Source organism: Vollenhovia emeryi, unplaced genomic scaffold (genome assembly GCF_000949405.1).
Source record: "Vollenhovia emeryi isolate VEMERY1.0 unplaced genomic scaffold, V.emery_V1.0 DF939431.1, whole genome shotgun sequence".
NCBI lineage: Eukaryota > Metazoa > Arthropoda > Insecta > Hymenoptera > Formicidae > Vollenhovia > Vollenhovia emeryi.
In genome coordinates this window covers 21,888-38,809 of record NW_011966935.1, presented here as the reverse complement: position 1 = coordinate 38,809, position 16,922 = coordinate 21,888, and the positions used below count along the sequence as shown (strand labels likewise).

The window sequence follows — 16,922 nt, the reverse complement described above, 5'->3', positions numbered from 1 at the left end:
TGATAGAGAATTTACCTGAACAAGGTTACCAACTGTTATTGAAACCATCATCATAACAACCAGAAACACAATTGTAGCTTTTCTAGAATTAAATGCATCAGCCATGTAGGCTACAGGGCCACCTATAAACCGTCCGTTCTTTTCCTTTCTGGTTTTTATACTTAGATAACAAGTGACATATTTTATCACAGAAGTGATAACAATAATTATTGCCATCCATAAGATAGAGCCCGGTCCTCCGGTTTTTAGAGCAACAGCAGTTCCTGAAATGTTTCCTACTCCTAAATTTCCCCCTAAGATTGTAAACAGGGCGGCTATAGAAGAAAATTTATTTTCCCCTCTTTTAACTCCAATGAGTGAAAGGGCGTACGGCAATCTAAATATCTGTAGCCATTTTAGTTTAGCCGATAGGTGAACACCAGCAACTAGCATGAGTAATATTGTTGGCAGTAATAAAACAAACTTTACTGTATCCATCTGTAAAAGTGAGATTTTTATTTAAGTATACAACAAAAATTGAAAATACCTAACCTATTTTCTATTAGAGTTCGTATGACTTCGTTCCTGTCATCCTAGCACCCCTTTCTGTCATCCTAGCGCTCCTTTCTGCCATCCTAGCGCTCCTTTCTTGTCATCCCAGTGCGTGACACTGGGATCTAAATTTTTTATGCGAAACCATTATGTTTATATACTTGTAGGCCCAAGTTCCTCACATAGTGAACAAAAAAGTAAATGAGATTCCAGTGTCACGCACTGGAATGACACCTACCCCATGAGAACCCTATTTTTCATACCACTCATTTATAAGTTTATTGATATCATAATCTATAAAATCCTTTAGTGGTTGCCTGGTTTTTATCTCAACATTTTTAGGGATGCACCTATCTTGACATATCGCATAATTTATATGGAAGTTAAGGTCAATATACCCTTGATTTGAAAACACATTCATCTTAAAGGGAAATAATACCATATCCTTATATACGTTACTGATAAATATCTCTCTTCCTACTTTATCTCTATGTTCCTTTGGAGTAGGCCAGTAAATATCTATGTTTAATGTGTTACCCTTACAGTCAAAAGAAGTGGGAAGACCGAAATCTCCAGGATCTTTATAATATATGTGCCAGCCTGGTTCTACTGTAACCTTTATTGCACCTTTAAGAGTGAGGCTTGCTTCATTTATCTCGCCAATAAGTAAATCAAATTTTGCAATTTCCTCGTCAGCATATAGTTGGGTGCAAGAGAAAAATAAAAACAATATTAAATATATATGTATTCTCATTAAGGCAAATTTCTTCTTTTATAGAGAAAGTGATTTAGATTTTAAGTATTATATTTAATAGCATTATATAGATTATTTATTAATATAGCGTTATGCTATAGCTAAACTGACTTACGACAATCTGAAAAACGACAAATTCGTCATTCCGCTACTTGTTAGCGGAATCTATGCCGAGATACCGCGAATGAATCGCGGTATGACGTAGGATTGCTGTCGTCCTGCTACGTGTTAGCGGATGAGATACCGCGGCGGTATGACGGTTCGCGGCAGCATGACAATAAGCTCGTCATACCGCTACGTGTTAGCGGGATCTATGCCAAGAGATACCGTAAATGAATCGCGGTATGACGTGTTGTTTGGGTCAGCTATAGTATAAATACACCAGGGGTTATAGTTTTCTTATGCTGCCTTTTTGTTATTAGACAACCACAATATAAAGGGATGAAACAGATGCAAACAGCAGTGCCTTTCTGCACCAAACGTATTACCTTTAATGAATAGTAAAATGTGAGATTTTTTGGAACTACCGTGGAGCAATTGCTCCACGGCTTCACTCTACTCAGAATCCACCCATGCCACCCATTTCTCCTGCGCCCATAGGAGATGAAGCATTTTCTTTGCTTGGTACATCAACTATCATAGATTCAGTAGTAATCAGCACACTCGCAACAGATATCGCTGTTTCAAAAGCAATACGCACCACTTTTGCTGGATCAATCACACCAGCTGTAAATGCATTAGCGTAATTCATAGCCTCAACGTTGTATATAAGCTCTTTATCATTCTGCTTAATCAAATAGTCAATGATAACAGCAGATTCGAGACCAGCATTTTTAACTAACCTTCTAATTGGAGCACTGAGAACTTTCTTGATAATGTTTATACCTATTTGCTCTTCGTCACTTGCACCTTTTAATTTGTCGAGAACAGATGAAGCATAAAGAAGTGCAACTCCACCACCTGGAACTATGCCTTCTTCAATTGCAGCTCTTGTTGCATGCAGCGCATCTTCAACTCTATCTCTACGTTCTTTAACTTCCACTTCAGTTGCTCCACCAACTTTTAGCACAGCAACACCACCTGATAATTTCGCTAAACGTTCTCTTAGCTTTTCTTTATCATAATCAGAAGTTGAAGTTTCAATTTGAGATTTGATCTGCTCGATTCTAGCTTTTACACTGTCAGAATCGCTATTTTCGCTGACAACTGTGGTATTATCTTTAGTAATTTTAACATTTTTAGCAGTACCAAGATCATCAAGTGTCAGATCTTCCATCTTGATTCCAAGTTCATCTTTTATGACGTACTTAGCACCAGTCAAAGTTGCTATGTCTTCAAGCATCTCCTTTCTTCTGTCACCAAAACCTGGAGCTTTTACTGCAGCAACTTTTAAACCACCACGCAATTTATTGATAACTAAAGTGCTTAATGCTTCACCTTCGATATCCTCTGCAATAATAACCAAAGGTTTACCAGATTTAACAACAGCTTCAAGAATAGGAAGTAAAGGTTGAATAATATTTAATTTTTTCTCTGTAATTAATAGATAAGGATTATCAAGCTCCACGATCATTTTTTCATTATTTGTAATAAAATACGGAGAGAGATAACCGCGATCAAATTGCATGCCAGTAGTCAGCTCAACTTCTAACTCTTTTGAACCTTTACTTTCTTCAACGGTTATTACACCCTCTTTTCCAACTTTTTTCACGGAATCAGCAATACTGTTACCTATATCCTTATCACCATTTGCAGAGATTATCGCAACTTGCGCTACTTCATCCATTTTCTCTAGAGAAATTGTACGAGACATTGACGTAATTTCCTTTAATATTACGTCTTTCGCCTTCTGTATTCCGTTTTTAATACCAACACGATCGTTTCCAGCAGCAATTGATTTTGAAGCTTCCATTATCATGTTGCTAGTTAATATTGAGCACGTCGTTGTACCATCACCAACTTTGTCGTTACATTGAGAACAACTTTGGGCAAAGATGCTTGCTATTGCAGCATTTAGTGGTTTTTCAGGCTTGATACCCTTCATCACCTTATAACCATCTTTTGTAATTTCTGGTGCTCCATAGGGCTTATTAATCCCTACTGTTTTTCCTCTAGGCCCCGCAGTTATTGCTACCGTTGAATCCACTATTGCTGCGACTTCACGAAAGGCTTCTTGCAACTGCTCACCTGATACTACTACATTAGTCATTTTTATCACCTCTTGTTAATAAAAAATTTAGAAAACTATAATAAAACCATTTACAATGCGCCATGTTGCGCTTTGTTTCAGTTTAGTAAAATAAAGACTGCTATTTAATGACAGCAAGTATATCGGACTCTTTCATCACGATAAGCTTTTCATCATTATGTTCTATTTCTGTACCAGCCCATTGACGATAGAACACTTTATCACCAGCCTTTACAGTTAAAGCTACACGTTCGCCATTTGAGTTGCGTGAACCTTCACCAGTTGCTACAATTTCACCTTTAGTAGGTTTCTTTTCAGCACTTGATGGAAGCATAATTCCACCCTGCTTTTCCTCGCTAATAGGCTTGATCAGCACGCTATCATCCAATACATTTAAACTTATACTTGACATTTGCTTTTCCTCTCAACAAATTAACCTATAACTTTATATATATACTCGTAAGTTAGATTTCAAGGGCTGGAGTTTGTAAAATATGCACACCAAAAGCAGTTTCTATAAAGAGCCTAATGTTATATAATAAAATTTGGGTTTATTTATAGAGATTTCATGAGTTATATACCATTCTTAAGTCGTGGTGTAATAGTGCTGTATGGGCCTAACACTAGAGATTTTCTGCAAGGCATTATAACCAATGATATTAATAAGTTGGATAGCCAAAAAGCCATTTACTCTTTATTGCTTAGCCCTCAGGGAAAATACCTATATGATTTTTTTCTTATTGAATATGGTAGATATATTTTCTTAGAGTGCGAAAATGTGCACTTACAGCAAATAATCGAGAAACTAGATTTACTTAAAACTTATTTGAGAGTGAAAATTAAAGATATTAGTGCACTATATAAGGTTGGAGTTTTGTTTGATACTAAGTTGGCGGAGTGTAGTAGTAAGTCACAAGTTATTTTTCAAGATCCAAGGCACAAGCTGCTAGGAATGAGGATCATACATAAAGATGAAATAAAAGAACCGGTTGGAGATTTTATTCAGTATGAAAAAGTTAGAATTAAAAACCTTGTCCCAGATGGAGCAAAAGATATGGTACAAAATTCATCGTTCCCATTGCAATATTTAATCGATAAGGCAAACGGTATAAGCTTTAATAAGGGGTGTTATGTAGGTCAGGAAGTCGTAAATCGAATGAGCAGACAAGAAATATTCAGAAGAAAACTTTATCTTATTGAGGGGGATAACACACTTCCAGATATTGGCACTAAAGTGACAAATGAAAATAATGAGGAAATAGGGGAACTGCGCTCTAGTGTAGACAACATTGGACTTGCATTGCTTAATACTCAAAAAAGTCATGCAAATTTATATGTCGATGGGGTTAAGTGCGTTAAGACGTTGAAGTCTTAAGGTAGCGCATATAGAAACGAAAAACTTATTTTATGGCCTGGCGTCACGCACTAGAATGACATCATTTACGATGTAACATTTATTACTTTTGCAGATACAATTTACATGCTATAATTGAATCTTCATAGTTGGTAAATTGGAGTGCAAAGAAGTAAAATTAAAGTAGAAATAAAAAGATTATCACACGGAGAAGACTTGTCTCTTCCATGTTATGCAACTACGCAGAGTGCTGGTATGGATCTTTATGCTGCATTGAATGACTCTGCTGTTTTAAATCCACTTGAGAGATTACTTGTTCCAACTGGAATTGTGATTGCAATACCAAACGGTTTTGAGGGGCAAATCCGCCCACGTTCTGGTCTTGCTGCAAAATATGGAATCACTGTCTTAAATTCTCCGGGCACTATAGACTCTGATTATCGAGGTGAGGTTAAAATTTGCCTAATTAATCTAAGTAATCAGTCGTATGAGATAAAAAGAGGAGATAGGATTGCACAAATCCTTATTTCTCCTGTATCTCAGGTAATTTGGGATGACAGAGAAGAATTTTGCACAGAAGAAACCGTCCGCAATGCAGGGGGCTTTGGCTCAAGTGGTAGGTAACTTACGAAAAAGCTTGACTATGACAGTTCTTTTATACACAATTTAAGCATATTAATATTTTATTAAATGAGGTCGTTTATGCTAACTTTCAAAAATCATCGTGGCCAGCTCCACAAAGCAAACACTGTATTTGTTGCATTTACTGCTATATACGTTATAGGTGGATTAGCAATGCTTTCAACACCGCTTTGGAGGCCTTCAACTTGCAAGCTAGCAGCTTTTGCAGCTACACCACTTGGAATGGGCGTTTTAGCAGTTTTTGCTGCTGCGCTGACTTATTTAGCAATATATGCTATCAGCAAAAACAATGAAATATCTGAGTTGAAAGCTTCGAAGATTGTTGTTAAGGATGATAAAGTAATGTTACAAGTAACAAAAGAAGTGCATGAAGAGATAAAAGCGAATAACCAAAACAAGAATGAAAAAGGTGAAGTTATAAAAGATGAATATCGTATATACTTCAGCTTAGAAGGCAAAGATTACTATGTTACTGGTGAAATTGGTGATGGTAAAGCGGCGTTTGGTGATACTGTGTTCTTAGGTATAAACTCACTAGCAAAGAAAAACGATAAAGGTGAATATGTTTCAATAAGTGATAACGAAAAGCAATTGGAAGAATTAGGTTTAAACAAAGGGGAGAATAAAGGGGTTAACACTTATTTAGGCTCACTTATTGTTGAACAAGCTGCTAAAGGAAAAGGAAAAGACTAGACAGCTAAGTATAAAAGAGGTAGATTAAGCCTGCCTCTTTATTTTTTAGTGCCGGTTACTCAAATTCATTATGGGAATTACCTTAACTTTTATATAGTTGTGAGAAGCTGCTAAGGATTTTTATTTAATTTAACCGCATCTTTTGCCTTATCCAATAACCCATTAATAAAACCAATTTCGCTTGGTTTATCAAGTAAATCAGATGCAATGTTAGTATACTCATTAATAACAACTGGAACTGGTGTATCGCAATTAATCAACTCACATATTGCAACACGCAAGATAGATAAGCTTATAAGATTTAACCGTGAGAGGGACCAGCTTGGATGTAAATAAGACTCTATTATTTTATCATATTCTTCACTGCTTTTTATAACCTTATATAACAAGTTTTCTAAGAACTGATGTTCAAATTCTTCACATTCAAATATATCTTTCAACTTACTTATGTAGTCCTTAAGCTCACAATTTTCCAATTTAAAAGTGCTTTTGTTGTAACTTACAAAAATATTTGAATAAGCAATTTGTACAGCAAGAAATCTTGCCGTACTTCTTTTTATGCGCCACTTTTTATCTACTGGTTTTTTCTCCATTATTTTAATTTATTGTGTAGATCTATCATATGCAAAACAGTTGAGGCTGCATGGCCACCAACGTTCTTTTTGTTTTTGTAAGCTCTAATTAGTGCTTTATCTTTGCTGTCAACGGTAATTACGCCCATACCAAGGGGTACTGCATAATGCATAATAACTTCATTTAAGCCTTCGATTACTCCTTTACAAACATATTGATAGTGATCGGTTTCACCGCGAATCACGCACCCAAGAGCTAAATAACCGTTATAATTAGCATTCTTGCTTTTTACTGCAAAGAGAATTGTAGCTGGTATCTCAAATGCACCAGGAACTTCAATTATGTCATAGCTTGCATGACTTTCTTTTAATCTATCAACTGCACCTTCAAGCAAAAGGTTCGCTATTTCAGCGTGGTAAATTGAATTAACTATTAGTATTTTCGACATTCATCCCCACTTTTCTTGTTAAAAGCAACTTTATTAATGATTGTTGAATCAGAGTTATAATATTACTAAATATCCAATATATTACCAGGCCGGCAGGAAAAGAAGAAAAAATAAAGACAGAAATGTAAGGTAAAAACTTCATAACATTTACTTGAATATCATCTTTACTGGTTTGATCTTTCTCACTTAGCTTCTGCTGAATTATCATGGTGGCACCGAAAATTATAGGTAAAATGCCTATAGAAATAGGAAAGTTATAATTAAACAACCCAAATAATGTAAAGATGTTCGTTGGGTCAGGAGCTGAAAGATCCTTAATCCATAAAAAAAAAGGAGCATGCCTCATCTCTATAGTAACAAATAATACTTTATATAGAGCAAAAAATACCGGTATTTGTATTAGCATGGGAAAAATGCTCGACATTGGGTTTACATTGTTTCTCTTGAACAACGCAATTGTCTCTTTGTGCTGCTTTAAGCTGTCATTTTTATACAACTCTTTTATACGAGTTAATTCAGGCTGCAGGCTTTTCACCTTGAACATCGAAATATATGATCTATTAGATAAGGGAAGCATCAAAAGTTTGATTACTAAAGTTAGCAATAATATTGCTAAGCCAAAATTTTTTAAAACGAAGTTAAAATATTCAAGCAGTAAAAACACTGGCTTGGTTATAAAATAAAGAACACCAAAATCTACAGCTTTATCAAATAAAGGTATATTGAGAGTATCCTTATAAGAATCCAGTAAATTCAACTTTTTTGCTCCAGCAAAAAAATAATTCACATTAGAAACACTTGCGCCAGGAAGTATGCTCTTGTAAGGTTTGACAAAATCTACTTGGAATTTATCAGTATTATTAACGTTCGTGTGTTTAATGCTTACATTTATTTTATCAGATTTCTCAGGTATGATGGCTGTAAGCCAGTATTTATCAGCAAAACCAAACCAATTTTTTTCACTCGTGCTTGCTTTTATTAAATGTTTTTTGGAAATATCCTTATATGTCCACTCCTCTAGTTTATTATCAAATGCACCCAGTACTCCTTCATGGGATATCCAATAAGATTCGTTGATATTGTCACGTTTACGGTTAATTCTACCATAAGGAACCAAAGCTACATTATCTTTTGTATTGTTTTCAATAATTTGCTCAACTTTAAACATGTAGTTATCGTCAAGGCTAATTTTCATTCTAAATAAAATGCCATTTTCATTATCCCAAAATAAATTGACCTCTTTTTGATTGAGTTTATCTGTTTGCCAGACTGTTTTAGAATCTGGAACTTTAATCTTTTCATTCGGATCGAGCCACCCAAATTCTGCGAAATATACATCTTTTGATTCTGCAGGTGACAATAACACCACTTGTGGAGAAGAAGAACTCGGTTCTAAGTGGTAGTTAGTTAAGATTAAGTCATCAAACCTTGCACCTTTCAAAGGAATTGATCCTTTAATCATGTTATTAGTTAAACTAACCCTCTGTTCTCTAGTAGAATTAATAATTTCAGAACGATTTTGGTGTATTATAGGAGCAAGGTCGTTAAAAGATTCGATATGTTCAATATTTTCAATCAATGGCTGGTTTTGGTTTGCACTAAAAAAATTATCATAAATAATGCGCCAAGATACCATGATCAAAATGGAAAGGATAGCTGCTAAAATTAAACTTTTTGCTTCTGACATGAAATTAAATCAAACATATCTTCTTAAAGTGTATATTAAATATTGTACTAAAACAATAAAATTTACTTATTTTTAATAATAACTTTTAACGCTAATCTTTAAAATTTATTTTAATAGCTTCAAATTTTAACAATATGAACGCGGTGAAAAATCTAGTTATTTGGTTACTAATAATAGCCGCCACTTCAATGCTTATTGATTCACAAAGGGACAAACTAAGCGACAGATTTCTCAGTACTTTTTTACCATATAAAGGGAGAATTCAAAATAGTGGTCAGAATAGTGGAAGTATCGAATTTACGAAATCATACGATGGACACTTTTATATTCAGGCTCAGGTCAATGATCGCAATATAACGTTTTTGCTTGATACCGGAGCAACCGATATTGTTCTATTACAAAAAGACGCATTACATGTTGGTATTAACTTACAAAATGTTCAGGATTTTAAAATATATGAAACTGCGAAAGGTCAAATAAAAGCTGGTGTTATTCACATTCCTCAGGTTAAAATAGGGAATTTTTTAGTTAATGATGTGCAGGCGAGCGTTAACACTCATTCTATGTCTCATTCACTACTTGGAATGAGCTTTGTAAGGTATTTTCATTTCACTATAAGAGATAATAAGTTGATATTATACCGCGACTAAACACTTCTACAATCTACTTATCAAAGCCCTGTAGGTTAATATAGGAGCAGAAATAAATATTGCAGAACAAGTGCCAATCAAAATACCAAAAAAAATGATCAAGCTGAAGTCTCTCACTGCATCTGTGCAGATTAATGCCAAAGGAAGAGCAGCAAGAAGGGTTGTACCCGAGGTTAATATAGTGCGAAATAATGTAGAGTTGATACTTGCATCTACTATCTCACTCATCCGCCCACTTTTACCACTTTTGCAATACTCTCGAATCCGATCGTATATAATTACTGAGTTATTGATTGAATAACCAATGACAGTGAGGAGAGCTGCAACTGATGAAATATTAAACTCAATGCCAGTTAGGCTAATAAAACCAACAATTAAAACCACGTCATGAATCAGTGCTGTTATTCCACTGAATCCACATTGCCAATTAAATCTAAACCAAACGTAAAAAAATATTCCAACAATCGCGATCAATATGGATAACATTCCTTCAAATATTTGTGTTGAGCTTATTTGTGGGCCAACATAGTCTATTTTACGATAACTTATTGAGCTACCTAGCTTTTCTTCTAGTATGCTTTTTATCTTTTTGATTTTATCTTCATCTCCTTCATCTTTAAAATGCATGACTAAATTATCACCCGCTTTTGAACTCTGCACTGTAAAACCATTTTCTTTTAATGCATCGAGAATAGAGTGATTCTCATCTGAAGATTTTATCTCTATCAAAATTCCGCCTGCAAAGTCTATGCCTAAGTTCACTCCACGTAACACAACAATGAGCATTGAAAAGATGATAAGAATAATGCTAATTAATGCAGTCAAATCCCTATATTTACTAAACTTGATATTGAGGTTATCTGGAATGAGTCTAAGTGCCATGCTATTTACTTAAACTTGAATTTTATATACTTTTCAAAAAATTCACTAGTTTATTTTGTGGTTGGACTTCTCTGTCATCCAAGTAGCTGACACTGGTTCGTTCTATAATGGTGTCATCCCAGTGCTCGACACTGGGATCCAGAAAAATTGATTGTGCACTGAATTGGTGAGTGTAAAATTCTACGTCATACCGCCGCGGTATCTCTTAGCCGCTAACAACCAGCGGGATGACGATTGTCAGGCCAGCGCCTCTGTGATGTCATCCCAGTGCCCTGACTACTTGGATCCAGGAAACTTAACTAAGTGGCTGCATAATAAAGACTAGATTCCAGCGTCACGCGCTGGAATGACACCCTACTTAACCGTCATACCGCGATTCATTCGCGGTATCTCATCCGCTAACAAGAGATCCCGCTGCGGGATGACGATTGTCAGGCCAGCACCTCTATGATGTCATCCCAGTGCGTGACACTGGGATCTCATTTCGTAACTTCATAGTATAAATTATTTCAAATTGTATCTATTTGCAAATATAGTAATTTTGCATAAAAAATTAGATCCCAGTGTCACGCACTGGGATGACAAGAAGAGGGCTACTCGGATGACAAAAAAAGGAGCACTGGCATGACACCTGTAGCCCTACGTCATACCGCGATTCATTCGCGGTATCTCTTAACATAGATCCCGCTGCGGAATGACGAATTGCTTAACCGTCATACCGCGATTCATTCGCGGTATCTCTTAGCATAGATCCCGCTGCGGGATGACGGTTGTCGGTGAACCTAAGTTACTTTAGCTGTAAACATTAAGAAATTTACCAAACGAAAAAAAAGGCAAAAGAAGCCCTGGTCATTGTCTATTTTCAGTATTTGGCGTTTTTTAAATCTTAAACACTGCAATTTAGCTGCTTTTAATTGCAACTAACCTTAGTTCAAATGTTTAAGAAATTTACTAAGCAGAAAAAAAGGCAAAAGAAATCCCGTGTTAGCTAGTTGTCACTCTCTAATCTTGCAAATCGGCGTTCTATACTGTCTTAAACGCTTTATAAGCGCGTTTCAGCTTATATGGGTAAAAACCCAGAAATGTTGTGAAGACATAAGGTGTGCATAGTGCAAAAAATTAAAAATAAGACGCCAATCACGTAATGCTGTTGTCGTTTAATCTGCACAGATTGAAGATAAATGAATACCTCCAGTACCATAATAAGGGGGCTGGCGGAGTTTGTCAAGGAAGTTTTTTCGTTATAGTATAAAGGAGTCCTATGAAAATCTTCTCAATAAAGGAAAAGCGGCAAGGAGCGAACCAAAAGCGATGAGAAAGGATCCAAGCCAGATTATAGACATTCCAGGTTTATAGTGCACTTTAGCTGCAATTTTGCTCTTACTCTTATCAATCTCTCCAATTACAACATAAATATCAGAAAGCAAATTGTGGTAGATACTGCTTTCAACATTTTTTTGACCTTCCGCAAGGTAAAATCTATATTCAGGAGTTACTTCACCCAATATCTTGTTATTCAGCAAATTCCTGATATCCATTGTACCTCTCACTGCATGGAAATTTTTTTCTTTTATTAGCTCAATATTTTGCAAAGTAACTTTAAATTTATTGACTGTTATGCTATCCCCTATTTTTAAGTAATTTTCTTTTTTCTCCTGCCAACCAACTGAATAAGCTATACCAAGCACTAGAATTGCCACTCCAGCATGAGCGAGCATCATTGCATAGTAGGATTTAGAAACTCTTCTTGCTAATAAAATTGATTCGCTCTTAAATAAACGAATTCTTTTACTGTATGCTTCTAAAACAAAGATTAATAATGCTATGGAGATAGTAATTGATAGCACAATTATTAGCTCCATGTGAAAGATAAACGGCAAAATAGCTGCAGCACTGCAGAATGAAAATCTATATTCGCGGAATATTGGCAATAGACTATTTCCCTGCCAACGGCAGTATTGCCCGATTATGGTGAGCACTAGAATAGCCAGTGCAATAGGATTAAATAAAGAATTGTAATATGGTGCTCCAACTGAAATTAATTCACCGGTTAAATACCCAAGCACTGTAGGGTATAAAGTGCCAACGAACACGATGAAAAAGGCAGTGATGAATAATAAATTGTTCATCAGCATCATCGTAAGGCGTGAAAAGAATCTTCTACCCTCTGTCACTTGAGTAGCAGATTTCTTTCTGGATTCCAGTGTCAAGCATTGGAATGACATCGCAGATGTGTGATTCTTTCTCGTAAACACTACAAATATTACTAAGCTACTGGCTGTGATTATACCAAGTAGAGCTAATATATATAGTCCATACCTTGGGTCATCTGCAAACGTGTGCACTGAGGTGAGTATTCCTGAGCGGACTAGAAATGTTCCAGTTACACTCAATATAAAAGTTGTAAGCGTAAGTAAAATAGCGAAATTCCTTAAAGTATTGAAATTTCGTACAACGAGCAACAAATGTGTCAGCGCCACTGCAATTAGCCACGGCATCAAAGAAACGTTTTCCACTGGATCCCAAAACCAAAATCCACCCCACCCAAGTTCGCGATATGCCCACCAGCTACCCAAGCTGATGCCTAAAGTGAGCAGCGACCAAGAAATAAGTACCCAAGGCCTGACAATTTTAGCCCAAACATTTCCTTCAGTATTTGCAATTAATCCAGCTATAGAGAGCGAAAAAGGAACGCTAAATCCAAGGTACCCCAAATATAATATCGGTGGATGAATAGCAAGGCCTATATCTTGCAATATCGGATTAAAACCCAATCCATCTTTTTCAACGCTTGGCATTTTAGTGAAGGGGCTGGATTCAAGTAAAGTGAACAGTAAAAAACAAAAGCAAATCAAGCCTTGGGTGATCAAGGATACTTTCTTCAATTTACTATCGTTATCAGTAAAAATACCCATCAGAAATAGGTAAAAGGTAAGCACTAATGTCCAAAGCAACATAGACCCTTCTTTATTTCCCCAAACTCCACAAATCTTATAGATCAAAGGTTTTGTTGTGTGTGAGTGGTAAAATACGTTTTCGAGTGAGAAATCATTTGTAATGTGGCAGTAGATCAAAATAGCCATTGATGTTGATACACAAAAAAATACGGCAGTGGTAATAAACAGACAAGAACTAAGAGGTAAAAACAAATATGTCAAAGACAATAAGCAGGCTACCAATAGCAATATATTCCCAAGTTCAGGCATAAAAAATTATAGTTTTTATATAAACAATATTACTGATGATAAGTTAGAAGTTAAAGTGTTAATTGACGCTTGCTATTGATGCTAGCATAATGCCCCCGTAGTTAGCTGTGCTAGTAATGCTGGCATTAATTAAAAATTAAATATTAAATCTTTATACTTTTATAGATGGCGTTAATATTGAGGTAACATTATGGGTACAACTAAGATTAGTAAATTTCCGTTCAATATAAAAGGTAAAGTGGCAAAACAACATGCCGAACCAATAGTTGAAAAAAATCTCTATACTATTTTAGGATTCAAAAGTAGAGAAGATTTTGAAAATAAGACAAGTAAGCTTGTTAATAAAAAAGTTTGGCAATCATTTGTTGACTGCTTTGCAAAAGAAATAGATTATGCAGCAACTGAAAAAGTTGTAAAAAACATCGTTTGTAACATTGCAAAGAGTGATCAAGGTGATGCTTTTACCAAAACTGAACATCTGATATTAAATGAAAAGCAAGATAATAAAAAGAGAGAAAAAGCGATTAGAAAAACTATTAGCATTTTGAGAAAAATCAATCCAGAAAAAGCCTTCAATGAACTTTCAGTAATAAAAAAACAAGCTGAAGATTTTTTACAAACCGATTTTTATAAAGCTCAGAGTAAACCACTTCAAGGATTTGCTCCATCCGGTGGACAGCTCTTTGCGGAAGTTCTAAAATATATAGAAACACTAGAAAAATTATCCGAAGTAAAAAGAGAAGGGCTAGTTAAAGATTTCTTGTTAAATCATGTTAGTTCATTGAATAAAAAGTATCCTAAATCACAAGGTAAAAGGGAAGATGCTATAACAATACTATCAAGTAATGAGTTGAAAAATTTTTACAATAAAGGTGTAGAAGAAGGAATATTACAACCAATGGTATCTTACAAGGAATGCAGAAACCTGTATGACAAAATGAACCAAATGAAAAATGAATCCAAAAGTATAGTTAAAAGAGAAGAACGGGAAGAAAATTTGAAGAAAATAGATAAGTCGATAGTCAGCGCAATTAATGACATAAAAAAACATAGAGAAGCAATCCTTAACTGTAAAGACTTTCAAAGTTCTTACATAAAAGAGAAAAAAGAACATCCATTTAGAGGCAACGCATGTCAAAAAATGATTGATATATATCAAGAGAGAATTGCTGGATATCAGGAGAAAATTCGTCAAAATTTAAACCAAATAAAAGCGATATTAAAAAGTGCGCCGCAAGAAATGGATGATGTGGAAGAATTAGAGGAAATAATCGATGGTATGCATGAAGCGAAGCAGTGTGATGAAAATTTTGATTCAGCTTTGATTTGTTTATTTAACATACAGAATAAGTTAGACGTTCAGCTAGAAAATCCTCCAACAGAGCTAAGAGTTTCACACATTAACGTTAAAACTGAAGTAACTCGGTTATAAGAGCCAAATTTTTGGGACAATTTTAATTCAAGACAGCTCTCGCAACTTTAGTCTGCGTTTTTATTTGGTTGTGTTTTGTTAAAAAAACTTTAGATTTATTTTATAATCGATACTCAAATATAATGACTCAAACTTGGAATTTATTGCAAACAGGGCAAAGGGAGGGCTATAAAATTGCGTATACTAATGCTCGTATTATCGACCCGGAAACTAAACTTGATATAAAAGGTTCATTATTGACTGAAGGGGATAAAATTATTGACTTTGGTGAATCATTATTTTCAACAAGTGGGGTCGATGAAACAATAGACTGTAAAGGGCTTGTTCTAATGCCAGGCCTTATTGACATTCACGTACATTTTCGTGAACCAGGCCAAGAACATAAAGAAACTATATATACAGGCAGCAAATCTGCAGCTGCGGGAGGCGTTACAACTGTAGTTTGTCAGCCGAACACTGTTCCAGCAATTGATAGCGTTGTTTTGGCTAAATATTTGAAATATAGAGCACTTGAAACTTCACATGTAAACGTTGAATTTTACGCTAAAATCACCACTTCGGAAGAAAAGTTGACTGAAATGGCACTTTTAAAGGAAGCAGGTGCGGTTGGGTTCACTGATGATGGCATGCCAGTTATGAACCCAATGATTATGAGACAGGCGCTGCTTTATTCAAGTATGCTGGGTGTTCCTATTGCTCAACATGCAGAAGATTTAAATTTATCAGCAGGTGGTGCAATCAACGAAGGTAAAATTTCTGAAGAATTGGGAGTAAAGGGAATCTTGAGTGCGTCAGAATCGGTTATAGTAAGTCGCGATATACTGCTCATGAAAGATGTGGAAAATGTGCACTACCATATTTTACATGTCTCTTCAAAAGATTCACTTGATGCTATTAAACGTGCGAAAGATTTGGGATTAAATGTTACATGTGAAGTAACCCCTCATCACTTCACTTTGACTGAAAATATAGTAAAACAACATGGAGCAATTGCAAAAATGAACCCGCCGCTTCGCACTGAAGAAGATCGTTTAGCTATGATTGAAGGTTTAAAGACAGGTGTGATTGATTGCATTGCAACCGATCACGCTCCGCATGATCGTAATTCTAAAGATCTTCCACTTGAAAATGCTGCATTTGGTATTGTTGGCCTTGAAACAATGCTGCCCCTTTCACTTGAACTTTACCACAGTGGGCAAATGGGTCTACTTGATGTGCTTGCAAAATTGACATATAAGCCTGCAGATATAATACACATACCACGTGGTCGTATACAAAAAAACCTTGCTGCAGATTTAATTTTAGTTGACCTCAATCATGAATGGGAAATTAAAACTGACAACTTTGCTAGTAAATCAAAGAATTCCCCTTTCGATGGGCGCAAAGTAAAAGGGCACGTGGTATGTACTGTTGTGTCTGGCAAAACTATATATTCACAGAAAAGTTAGTTATCATACCTTATCTATTCCAATTTATTATCACCAGAATGGGCTAAGTGCACCTAAATTTAAATTAAGAAGTCTCAGTCAATTTGTCTAACTTGCAAGACTTTGTATATAAACCTGATTCCCAAATAGCAAAATTGTTGTATAATGTTACTTTGAAGTTTTATTTTCAATGCACAAGTTTGCAATACTCTTTTCTATACTGTTTGCAATAGTTGCTTACTATTTAAACAGTGAGATTATATTTGAAATAGCAAAGCTGTTTAGTGACATATTTGTTAGTTTGTTGAAATTAATAAGTTTACCTTTAGTTTTTCTATCAATAGTTTCCACAATTTCCGGGCTCAAAGACTCAATCGAAATTAAAACCTTAGTTAAGAAAACACTATTTTATACGCTGCTTACAACTATTATAGCTGCGTTTGTTGCATTATTGT

The 16,922-nt window shown here is 35.3% G+C and overlaps 4 protein-coding genes across 4 annotated transcripts; 1 reads left to right on the top strand and 3 right to left on the bottom strand.

Annotated features, from left to right (window-relative positions):
• Positions 1 to 1,844: 1,844 nt before the first annotated feature.
• On the bottom strand, positions 1,845 to 3,503 carry LOC105557680 (chaperonin CPN60-like 1, mitochondrial). Its single transcript, XM_012004990.1, has one exon. It carries the CDS (start codon positions 3,492 to 3,494, stop codon positions 1,845 to 1,847), a length of 1,650 nt encoding a protein of 549 aa, XP_011860380.1. The 5' UTR covers positions 3,495 to 3,503.
• A 91-nt stretch (positions 3,504 to 3,594) lies between these two features.
• Positions 3,595 to 3,885, bottom strand: LOC105557679 (10 kDa chaperonin, cyanelle-like). Its single transcript, XM_012004989.1, has one exon. It carries the CDS (start codon positions 3,883 to 3,885, stop codon positions 3,595 to 3,597), a length of 291 nt encoding a protein of 96 aa, XP_011860379.1.
• A 156-nt stretch (positions 3,886 to 4,041) lies between these two features.
• Positions 4,042 to 4,848, top strand: LOC105557678 (putative transferase CAF17 homolog, mitochondrial). Its single transcript, XM_012004988.1, has one exon. The coding sequence runs from the start codon at positions 4,042 to 4,044 to the stop codon at positions 4,846 to 4,848; it is 807 nt and encodes a 268-aa protein (XP_011860378.1).
• Positions 4,849 to 11,661: 6,813 nt separating this feature from the next.
• Positions 11,662 to 13,200, bottom strand: LOC105557677. The gene is made up of 2 exons (XM_012004986.1): positions 12,066 to 13,200; positions 11,662 to 11,951 (listed from the first exon to the last, which is right to left on the bottom strand). The coding sequence occupies exons 1-2, from the start codon at positions 13,198 to 13,200 to the stop codon at positions 11,662 to 11,664; spliced, it is 1,425 nt and encodes a 474-aa protein (XP_011860376.1).
• Positions 13,201 to 16,922: the final 3,722 nt, after the last annotated feature.